General features: G+C 43.3%; 1 protein-coding gene across 1 annotated transcript in view; it reads left to right on the forward strand.

Moving 5' to 3' along the window:
- The first annotated feature begins 353 nt into the window (after window positions 1-353).
- Window positions 354-12,652, forward strand: part of LOC126235870 (uncharacterized) — a 72,466-nt gene continuing 60,167 nt past the window's right edge. Inside the window, exon 1 of the mRNA XM_049944774.1 lies at window positions 354-588. Coding sequence (XP_049800731.1) covers window positions 388-588 — 201 coding nt within the window. The 5' untranslated portion in view covers window positions 354-387. The remainder of the gene's footprint in view (window positions 589-12,652) is intronic.

The following is a 12,652-nucleotide window of genomic DNA, read 5'->3' on the forward strand; positions in this document are numbered from 1 at the left end:
GTTAGACATCTACCAGTTATTAAAATATAGGCTACTTATCTGTTCAGCCGGCGAAGCAAAATACTTGATTGTCAAGCATCACATGTGACGTGGCCAGCCTGCATTTTAAGGAGCTTCGTTTGGCAAATTAATTTATTTGCAGTTGTCTGTATTTGTGGCTGCTAGTATACTTTCTAGGCATCCAGCACCTACCTTCGTTTACAAAAAATTTGTACATTCTCTATGAACACAAACACAGCTGCGTGAACAAATGTGACTTAATTACGCCTGGGTGGTAGACAGAAGCAAGTAAATGCGTAACATGCTTGTTCGCGGGTCTGCAAATAAGTATTGTGTGTCAGCCTACATAAAGGCTGGAGGTCGAGGCAGCTGGTGCAAGCGTCCAACATGATGAGCGTGACGTTGGTTGTCCTCGCCGCGGCAGTGGCCAGCTCTGCCGCATTCGACATTTTGCCGAAGGAGCTGGGCAGTTTCTACTTGGGACACGCCGCGTTCCTCGAGGTCTTCGCCACTGAACAGTCTACGGAGACTGTCGCAGACCAGTACACGCTCTATATCTCCATCTTCAACCCTGCTACGTTGTTGCAGGCAAGATTTTTGACATAACTCTTGATTTATAAGTTCTATCTTACACTACAGGGTGGTCCATTGATCGTGACCGGGCCAAATATCTCACGAAATAAGCGTCAAACGAAAAAACTACAAAGAACGAAACTTGTCTAGCTTTAAGGGGGAAACCAGATGGCGCTATGGTTGGTCCGCTAGATGGCGCTGCCATAGGTCAAACGGATATCAACTGCGTTTGGCGCTGTAATAGTCACTAACATATGGCTCACAATTTTAGACGAATAGTTGGTAACAGGTAGGTTTTTTAAATTAAAATACAGAACGTAGGTACGTTTGAACATTTTATTTCGGTTGTTCCAATGTGATACATGTACCTTGTGAACTTATCATTTCTGAGAACGCATGCTGTTACAGCGTGATTACCTGGAAATACCACATTAATGCAATAAATGCTCAAAATGATGTCCATCAACCTCAGTGCATTTGGCAATACGTGTGACGACATTCCTCTCAACAGCGAGTAGCTCGCCTTCCGTGATGTTCGCACATGCATTGACAATTCGCTGACGCATGTTTCAGGCGTTGTCGGTGGATCAACGATAGCAAATATCCTGCAACTTTCCCCACAGAAAGAAATCCGGGGACGTAAGATTCGGTGAATTTACGGGCCATGCTTCGACTTCGACAACCAACCCATCTGTCATGAAATATTCTATTCAATAACACTTCAACCGCACGCCAGCTATGTGCCATTCTGTCATGCAGTGAAACATCTTGTAATAACATCGGTAGAACATACGTAGGAAATCAGCATACATTGCATCATTTAGACTGCCATCGATAAAATGGGGGCCAATTATCCTTCCTCCCATAATGCCGCACCATACATTAACCCGCCAAGGTCGCTGATGTTCCACTTGTCGCAGCCATCGTTGATTTTCCGTTGCCCAATAGTGCATATTATGCCGGTTTACGTTACCGCTGTTGGTGAATGACGCTTCGTCGCTAAATAGAACGCGTGCAAAAAATCTGTCATCGTCCCGTAATTTCTCTTGTGCCCAGTGGCAGAACTGTACGCGACGTTCAAAGTCGTGGCCATGAAATTCCTGGTGCATAGAAATATGGTACGGGTGCAGTCGATGTTGATGTAGCAGTCTCAACACCGACGTTTTTGAGATTCCCGATTCTCGCGCAATTTGTCTGCTACTGATGTGCGGATTAGCCGCGACAGCAGCTGAAACACCTACTTGGACATCATCATTTGTTGCAGGTCGTGGTTGACGTTTCACACGTGGCTGAACACTTCCTGTTTCTTTAAATAACGTAACTATCCGGCGAAAGGTCCGGACACTTGGATGATGTCGTCCACGATACCGACCAGCAAACATAGCACACGCACGTTGGGCATTTTGATCACAATAGCCATACATCAACACGATATCGACCTTTTCCGCAATTGGTAAACGGTCCATGTTAACACGGGTAATGTATCAAGAAGCAAATACCGTCCGCACTGGCGGAATGTTACGTGATACCACGTACTTATACGTTTGTGATTATTACAGCGCCATCTATCACAAAGCGAAAAAACTGGTCCAACTAAAACATTCATATTTATTTACGTACTACGCGAATATGTATTAAAAACTGGGGGGTTCCTATTTAAAAAAAAAAAAAAACGCAGTTGATATCCGTTTGACCTATGGCAGCGCCATCTAGCGGGCCAACCATGGCGCTATCTGGTTTCCCCCTTCACACTAGGCGAGTTTCGTTCTTTGTAGTTTTTTCGTTTGATGCCTGTTTCTTGAGATATTTGGCCCGGTCACTATCAATGGACCACCCTGTATACACATTAAATAGACACTAATGACCCATTTTACTAAAGTTGTACTAGGCGCTACAGTCTGGAACCGCGCGACCGCTACGGTCGCAGGTTCGAATCCTGCCTCGGGCATGGATGTGTGTGATGTCCTTAGGTTAGTTAGGTTTAAGTAGTTCTAAGTTCTAGGGGACTGATGACCTCAGAAGTTAAGTCCCATAGTGCTCAGAGCTATTTGAATCAAGTATTCCTTCTCTAGCATAAGCACAGGAAAATTCCCTTTCTACACAATGACAGGGAAAGACTCTGGGAAGAAATGAAGAAAATAGATGTACAAGACGCATACATTAATGTAATAAAGACAATGTACAAAGGACACAATTGTAGAATTAGAATATCATTGGGGAACTCTGAATACTTCGAAATAAGACAAGGACTTAAACAAGGAAGTTTTCTATCTCCTGTGTTTTTTAATGTTGTGACGGAGGGAATGAATAGGGCAGTTAAAGATATAGTAAAAGAAAAAGACAAAAAGATGATTTTTGCAGATGACATTGTAATATGGGGCGATAAAGAGGTAGATGTACAGTTACAACTTGATGCGTGGAAGAAAATAATGAAAAAGTATGGATTAAAAATAAATAAAGATAAGAGTGAAGTAATGGTATTTGTAAGAAACAAAGGGATCAACGGAAATATTACTTGAATGGAGAACCCCTCAAAGTGGTAGACAGTTTCACTTATTTAGGGAGTGAAACATCTGGTGATGGAAGAATAACCAACGAAATTAATCGGAGGTTACAGAAGGGAGGCAATTTCTACCAAACAATAAAGCACCTGATTTGGAATAAGGAAGTTTCAGAAAAAGCAAAACTCCTTATGTATAAGAGTTATTACTGCCCGATTATCACCTATAGAGGCGAAGCATGGACAATGACAAAAATGGACTGGAGCAGACTGCAAGCAGGGGAAATGAAATTTCTCAGAGCAGTTAAGGGAAAAACAAGAACGGGCGGAGTAAGGAACGTAGATATCAGAAAGGACTTTAAACAAGAAAGTATGAGAGAAGAAATTGAAAAAAAGAGATTAAGATGGTCTGGGCATGTTAAGAGGTGTGTGGGCAGAGACTCCCCAAAATTATGGAAGAACTGAAGATGGATGGAAAAAGACCTAGAGGGCGCCCAAGAACACAGTAGAAAACAGGAGTGAGAATATCTGTGGAAAGAAGAGGTGTGACCTGGCAGCAAGTGGAGGAAGAAAAGTGGTGGGAGGACCAAACCAAATGGAGAGGACTCGTGAGCACCCAGACCCGGTACTAGCTGGTGCGGGATACGGATATACACTCCTGGAAATGGAAAAAAGAACACATTGACACCGGTGTGTCAGACCCACCATACTTGCTCCGGACACTGCGAGAGGGCTGTACAAGCAATGATCACACGCACGGCACAGCGGACACACCAGGAACCGCGGTGTTGGCCGTCGAATGGCGCTAGCTGCGCAGCATTTGTGCACCGCCGCCGTCAGTGTCAGCCAGTTTGCCGTGGCATACGGAGCACCATCGCAGTCTTTTAACACTGGTAGCATGCCGCGACAGCGTGGACGTGAACCGTATGTGTAGTTGACGGACTTTGAGCGAGGGCGTATAGTGGGCATGTGGGAGGCCGGGTGGACGTACTGCCGAATTGCTCAACACGTGGGGCGTGAGGTCTCCACAGTACATCGATGTTGTTGCCAGTGGTCGGCGGAAGGTGCACGTGCCCGTCGACCTGGGACCGGACCGCAGCGACGCACGGATGCACGCCAAGACCGTAGGATCCTACGCAGTGCCGTAGGGGACCGCACCGCCACTTCCCAGCAAATTAGGGACCACTGTTGCTCCTGGGGTATCGGCGAGGACCATTCGCAACCGTCTCCATGAAGCTGGGCTACGGTCCCGCACACCGTTAGGCCGTCTTCCGCTCACGCCCCAACATCGTGCAGCCCGCCTCCAGTGGTGTCGCGACAGGCGTGAATGGAGGGACGAATGGAGACGTGTCGTCTTCAGCGATGAGAGTCACTTCTGCCTTGGTGGCAATGATGGTCGTATGCGTGTTTGGCGCCGTGCAGGTGAGCGCCACAATCAGGACTGCATACGACCGAGGCACACAGGGCCAACACCCGGCATCATGGTGTGGGGAGCGATCTCCTACACTGGCCGTACACCACTGGTGATCGTCGAGGGGACACTGAATAGTGCACGGTACATCCAAACCGTCATCGAACCCATCGTTCTACCATTCCTAGACCGGCAAGGGAACTTGCTGTTCCAACAGGACAATGCACGTCCGCATGTATCCTGTGCCACCCAACGTGCTCTAGAAGGTGTAAGTCAACTACCCTGGCCAGCAAGATCTCCGGATCTGTCCCCCATTGAGCATGTTTGGGACTGGATGAAGCGTCGTCTCACGCGGTCTGCACGTCCAGCGCGAATGCTGGTCCAACTGAGGCGCCAGATGGAAATGGCATGGCAAGCCGTTCCACAGGACTACATCCAGCATCTCTACGATCGTCTCCATGGGAGAATAGCAGCCTGCATTGCTGCGAAAGGTGGATATACACTGTACTTGTGCCGACATTGTGCATGCTCTGTTGCCTGTGTCTATGTGCCTGTGGTTCTGTCAGTGTGATCATGTGATGTATCTGACCCCAGGAATGTGTCAATAAAGTTTCCCCTTCCTGGGACAATGAATTCACGATGTTCTTTTTTCAATTTCCAGGAGTGTAGATAGATAGATAGACACAATGACAAGAATTGTAGCCAATAACCCCTCTTCTTTTGCATCAATGCGGGAAACTTCACTAATTATCCAACGAAGACTGCCCACCAATGGAGCCTCGGAAATTTTACCCTAAAATCCATCGTCTACAGCACAAGAGCAGGAAAACTCTCTCCTTTATAAGAGAACACGACACTGATGATTTACCGGACTCATAATTAGCTATACAAGGTGTGTGTGAGAAAAGTAATGAGACTGATTTTTTTATCTACCAATTTTTTTATTTTTTTCAAACAATTTCATTTTTTTCATTTATTTATTCATCCAGAAATCTTGTTGTGTTATTACACATAGATGTAGGATAAGTTACATTTAACATGCTTTGATACATAAATATACTTATTTTGTAGGTATCAAGTTACATGCAGAAGTATAGACATTCTTAAGATATACATTTATATAAATTATATGCTGTACATAGCGAATCATAACTTTTTTGGTATGTTACATATAGTCATCAGATAATGATTACAGAGTAACACTATTTACATTATGTTATCATAAGTGCAGATGAGCCATAACAAGGAACTGTTATATCTGTGAATAGAGTCAAATAACTCAGTTGAAAGTAATATTTTAACACATGCAGTAAAATACATTACAAAAATTGTTTTAGATTACTATTCATAAATTCTCCCACTGAATAGAAGCAGTGCTTCTGTAGGATTGACTTTATTTTGGATCTGAATCCTTTCTGGCAAGACCTGACATTTTCAGGTAGCTTCTTGTACAGAAGTACTCCCCTGTGCCTTACACTACTGTGCCCTTTATGTCGCCGTTGATCAGCTATAAATATGTCATTGGAATGACGAGTATTATGATAGTGAACATCTCTATTTTTTGTAAATATATGGAGATTTTCATGAATAAAACTCACTGTTTCATGAATATAGATATAAGGCACTGGCAAAATACTGAGCTCCTTAAAGAGATGTTTAGTGGTGGAAGACAGGGGTACTTGTTTCATTGTCTTAATTATTCGCTTCTGCATAATAAATACATTCTTATGGGAGAAGCCCCAAAAAGGAATGCAGTATGTAATTATTGAGTGTACTAATGCAAAGTAGGCACATTTGAGTGGCTCTTTCTCGCTGTATGGGCACATTCTCAATCCTGATACCATCTATCACAGACGATACCATTTGTGTCGAGTGGAAATTTATATACATTATTTTATCTTCGTTTAGGAGAAGTTTGTTTTTGTTCAACCAGTTTACCAGACTACAATTTGTATCAGCAATTGTGGAGTTGAGTTGATGAGGACAGTGATTTGAAAACAGTATATTGGTGTCGTCAGCAAACATTACCGATAGACCTCCCTGAATGCTTTGGGGCAGATCATTGATGAATATTAGAAATAAAAGGGGACCAAGTGTAGAGCCTTGGGGAATACCTTGTCTTACAACTTGCTCCTCTGATTGGGCATTTTCACCAATTTTTGATGTAATCACTGCTTTCTGTACTCTGTCTGAGAGATATGACCTAAACGAGTCATTGCAATTTCCCCTTATTCCATAACGTAGTAGTTTCTCCAAAAGTAATTAATGGTTGACAAGATCAAAAGCTTACAATATTGTGCCCTTCAAAGTTGTTCCTTACAGCAGCTATACACTGGTGGAGTAGTTGTTCCCAGTCTTGGTAGCAGCGCTGAAAGGCTTCAAATGTTAGGGCCTTTAACATGTCTGTCACATTCTCCTGAATGTTCTCCAAGTCCCAAAATGACTTCGTTTTAAGATATTTTTCAATTTCAGGGAAGGAAAAAAAGTCACAAGTACTCAGATCAGGTGAATTGGGAGGGGACGGGATTAGAACAACAGGAATGCCTTTTGAGGTCAAAAATTCCGTGTGGAAGTGGTCGTGTGAAATGGGGACTTGTCATGATGCAGCATCCACTCTGCCATAAACCTTTCTCACGGTGAAAGTGTTTAACGGGTCACACACCATCCTTATTGTTATTAAACTTTGGTCTGATCTCACAAGAGAACGCACACGTAGAACGTTTACGTCGGTTTTTGAAGTGAATCCGTCACCGAGGTTCATCTTCAACGTGTCATCGGCCTTCCAAAAATAATTTGTGCCAGCAGAAAACCTGTACTCTTGATCAGGAACGTTCCCCGTGGGCCAGTTTCAACAATTCAAAGGTCACACTTGCGGATTGCCCAAGTTTAACACATATTTTGATTGCATGACGCTGCCCTAAATTCCGTTGTGTGTTTCGTAACACACAACTGCATAACTACACTGATGGCGCTTTCAAGAATCACGTCATGGCCGTACAGAACTGAAACTCGGACTCAGCATCTGGAAGGGATTAATACATCGGTCTGCTCAAGTCGAACAACACAGCGGTACCAAATCGCTCGTAGTGTCGTCAGTCTCATTACTTTTCTCACACACCTCGTATGTACTCATATTTTAATGTTTTATTTTAAATCTGTGTAAGAATTGAACGTAATGTATTAAAATTCAATATGTGTCTGAAAAGTTCGGTGAAATGGTCTCAGAAAGTAACAGAAGCCATTACTGGCCTTCAAAGTAGCCACCTCTAGTTACAGCACACTTCTGACATCGGTTGTCAGACTGTTTGCAACTGACAGCAAGCACTTCTTCTGGAATCGATCGAGGTACAATGGTCAAACAAAAATGGTTCAAATGGCTCTGAGCACAATGGGACTTAACTTCTGAGGTCATCAGTCCCCTAGAACTTAGAACTATTTAAACCTGACTAACCTAAGGACATCACACACATCCATGCCCCAGGCAGGATTCAAACCTGTGACCGTAGCGGTCGCACGGTTCCAAACTGTAGCGCGTAGAACCGCTCGGTCACCCGGCCGGCAATGGCCACACATTAATGGATATGCGCATAATTACAGGAGGTGAGATCTGGTGTTACCAATATAATTCAGGGACCAAGTGATAGTCAATGGCACATTGTTCATACAACGTATCATACATTTCCGCCTGAGGGAGACGGGGAAGACGATGAACACCATGCTACTGAATGTTATTGACTGTCAGTTGATCTGTGGATCGTATTGGTAGCACCAGGTCTCATCTATAATGGTGTGAGGTCTCATCTGTTATGAAGCGGATACCAAACAATGCGTGAGCATGGTGCTTCGAGCGATTTCAGAAGAAATGCTTCTTGACAGATTCCAACAACTTCACAGCCAATGCCAGAAGTGTGTTGTAGTTAATGGTGATTAGCTGATTTCTTCGAAGTTCCTTACAGGAATTCTGTTTGTAATTCTTTTTTCTCATATCTTCTGAGATCATTCACCAAACTTTCCAGACCTTCTTTGTATTTTATCGCACTAATTTAAACACCTTGAACTTCATTATTTTACCATTATTTGGCGAACATAATAGGCAGTAGCCAAGACAGTAAACCTACCAGTCACTACTTTCATTTCTTCAGTTCATATAGCAAGGAAAAAGCCCTGTTTGATGAGTAAATAGTTAAATGCCAGCCCATGTTAAGGCCCTTTTCCAATAACATTGTTGCTAACACGTTGAGATGGCTATGCAGTAACGTGTCAAGGACGTCGTATTGTGGACGTGAGTGCTGCCTCGATTGGACCCAGTGTCATTCCGGGTTGGTTCTATGATCAGCCTCAATGTGGTTTTCAAGCAGTCTCCCTTTTCTTTTTTGGGTACTGGTGTGACTTGAGCAACTTTCCAGTCTTGTTGGGATCTCCAACGTTAGGCGCGTTGTGGGGCCCCTTAGGGACTTGGCTGACAACAAGGGAAAGAAAACCAATGTGCACTCCGTTTGCATACTGGGTGGAATCATTCCAGATGTGGAAAGGTTCCTCCCGGATGCCATGAAGAGCACAGGGTGCAGCCAACTGCAGGTGGTTGCTCACGTCGGTGCCAATGATGTGTGTCACTTTGGATCAGAAGAGATTCTCTCTGGTTTCGAGCGGCTAACAGAAGTGGTAAAGGCTGCCAGTCTTGTTTGCAAGACGAAAGAAGAGCTGACCATTTGCAGCATAGTCGACAGGATCGATTTCGGACCTCTGGTACAGAGCCGAGTGGAGGGTCTGAATCAGAGGCTCAGACGGTTCTGCGACCGTGTAGGGTGCAGATTACTCGACCTGCGCCAAAGGGTGGTCGGGTTTCGGGTTCCGCTGAATAGGTCAGGTGTCCACCATTCGCAGGAGGCGGCTACACGGGTAGCAGGGGTTGTCCGGCGTGGACTGGGCGGTTTTTTAGGTTAGAGGGTCTTGGGAAAACACAAGAAGGGCTTCAGTCACAAAGGGTGCAGACTGAACACAGGAAGAAGTAGATACAGGAACCACTGTATAACAGTTGTAAATTGTCGTGGCTATGCTGGGAAAGTAACAGAGCTCCAAGTGCTAATTGAAAACACTGATGCTCAAATCGTTATAAGCACTGAAAGCTGGCTAAAAGCCGGATATAAGCTCAGCAGAAATTTTTGCGAAGAACCTAACGGTGTTACGAAAGGATAGGCTTACTCTGGTTGGTGGTGGCATGTTTGTTGCTGTCAGAAGTAGTTTATCTTGTCGCGAAATTGAAGTAGATACTTCCTGTGAGTTGGTTTGGGCAGAGGTCATTGTTGGCAACAGGAATAAAATAATAATTGGATCCTTTTACCGACCTTACAATTCAGATGATATAGTTGCTGAAAGTCTCAAAGAAAACTTGAGTTTGATTTCAAAAACGTACCCGACTCATACAATAATAGTTGGTGGTGACTTTAATTTACCCTCGATATGTTGGCGAAAATCAATGTTTAATTCCGGAGGTACGCATAAAATATCATCCGAAATTGTGCTAAACGCATTCTCTGATAATTATTTCGAGCAGTTAGTTCATGAGCCCACGCTCACGGTTGTGAAAACACACTTGACCTCTTAGCAACAAATAATGCTGAGTTAATAACGAGCATCAAAACCGTTACAGGGATTAGTGAACATAGGGTTGTCGTAGCAAGACTGAATATTGTAATCTCCAAATCCTCCAAAAATGAGCGAAAAATATACCTATTCAAAAAATCAGAAAAAATTCACTTGACGCGTTCCTGAGAGACAATCTCCTCTCATTCCAAATTAATAATATAAGTGTAGACCACATGTGGCTTGAATTCATTCACTTGACGCCTTCCTGAGAGACAATCTCCTCTCATTCCAAATTAATAATATAAGTGTAGACCAGATGTGGCTTGAATTCAAAGAAATAGTATCGGCAGCAATTGAGAGATTTATACCAAATAAATTAACAAGTGACGGAGCTGATCCTCCTTGGTACACAAAACGGGTTAGAACACTGTTGCAGAAACAACGAAACATACATGCCAAATTTAAACAGACGCAAAATCCACAAGACTGGCGATCTTTTACAGAAGCTCGAAATTTAGAATGGACTTCAATGCGAGATGCTTATAACAGTTTCCACAACGAAACTTTGTCTCGAGACCTGGCAGAAAATCCAAAGAGATTCTGGTCGTATGTGAAGTATGTTAGCGGCAAGAAACAATCAATGCCTTCTCTGCGCGATAGCAGTGGAGATATAGTCTAAGACAGTGCTGCCAAAGTAGAGTTACTAAGCACAGTCTTCCGAAATGCCTTCACAAAAGAAGACGAAGTAAATATTTCAGAATTCGAATCGAGAACAGCTGCCAACATGAGTAACGTAGAAGTAAATATCCTCGGAGTAGTGAAGCAACGTAAATCACTTAATAAAAGCAAGTCTTTTGGTCCAGACTGTATACCAATTACGTTCCTTTTGGAGAATGGTGATGCATTAACTCCATACTTAAAAATCATATACAACCGTTCGCTCGACGAAAGATTCATACCCAAAGACTGGAAAGTTGCACAGGTCACACCAATATTCAAGAAATGTAGTAGGAGTAATCCACTAAATTACAGCCCCATATCGTTAACGGCGATATGCAGCAGGGTTTTGGAACATATATTGTGTTCAAACATTATGAATTACTTCGAAGAAAATGGTATTTTGACACACAGTCAATATGGGTGTAGAAAACATCGTTCCTGTGAAACACAACTATCTCTTTCTTCACATGAAGTGTTGAGTGCTATTGACAAGGGATTTCAGATCGATTACGTATTTCTGGATTTCCAGAAGGCTTTCAACACAGTACCACACAAGCGGCTTGTAGTGAAATTGCGTGCTTATGGAATATCGTCTCAGTTATGCGACTGGATGTGTGATTTCCTGTCACAGAGGTCACAGTTCGTAGTAACTGACGGAAAGTCATCGAGTAATACAGAAGTGATTTCTGGCGTTCCCCAAGGTAGTGTTATAGGCCCTTAGCTGTTCCTTATCTATGTAAACGATTTTGGAGACAATCTGAGCAGCCGTCGTAGGTTGTTTGCAGATGACGCTGTCGTTTATTATCTAGTAAAGTCATCAGAAGATCAAAACAAATTGTAAAACGATTTAGAAACGGTATCTGAACGGTGCGAAAATTGGCAGTTGACCATAAATAACGAAAAGTGTGAGGTCATCCGAATGAGTGCTAAAAGGAATTCGTTTAACTTTGGTTACACGATAAATCAGTCTAATCTAAAAGCCGTAAATTCAACTAAATACCTAGGCTTTACAATTACGAACAACTTCAATTGGAAGGAACACACAGGGAAGGTTGTGGGGAAGGCTAACCAAAAACTGTGTTTTAGTGGCAGGACACTTAGAAAATGTAACAACAGATCTACTAAGGAGATTGCCTACACTATGCTTGTCCGTCCTCTTTTAGAATACTGCTGCGTGGTGTGGGATCCTTACCAGATAGGACTGACGGAGTACATCGAAAAAGTTCAAAAAAGGGCAGCACGTTTTGTACTATCGCGAAATATGGGAGAGAATGTCACAGAACTGATACAAGATTTGGGCTGGACATCACTAAAAGAAGCGTTTTTCATTGCTACGGAATCTTGTCATGAAATTCCAATTACTAACTTTCTCCTCCGAATGCGAAAATATTTTGTTGACACCGACTTACATACGGAACGATCACAAAGATAAAATAAGGGAAATCAGATCTCGTACGGAAAGATATAGGTGTTTGTTCTTTCCGCGTGCTATACGAGATTGGAATAATAGAGAATTATGAAGGTGGTTCGATGAACTCTCTGCCAGGCACTTAAATGTGATTTGCAGAGTATCCGTCTAGATGTAGGTGTACATGTCCTTAGAAACGGATCTTCCGACGAGCGAGTGGTTGTATATGGTTGCTAAATATGCAGCCGTTGCATCAGCATGCTATGAAAGGAACCTGATTGATATACAACCTGAACCGAAGAGCTGCGCCGGCCGTTGTTGTCGAGCGGTTCTAGGCGCTTCAGTCCGTAACCACGCGGCTACTACAATCGCAGGTTCGAATCCTGCCTCGGGCATGGATGTGTGTGAAGTCCTTAGGTTAGTTAGGTTTAAGTAGTTCTAAGTTCTAGGGGAC

The sequence above is a fragment of the Schistocerca nitens genome, chromosome 2 (assembly GCF_023898315.1).
Source record: "Schistocerca nitens isolate TAMUIC-IGC-003100 chromosome 2, iqSchNite1.1, whole genome shotgun sequence".
NCBI classification, from domain to species: Eukaryota; Metazoa; Arthropoda; class Insecta; order Orthoptera; family Acrididae; genus Schistocerca; species Schistocerca nitens.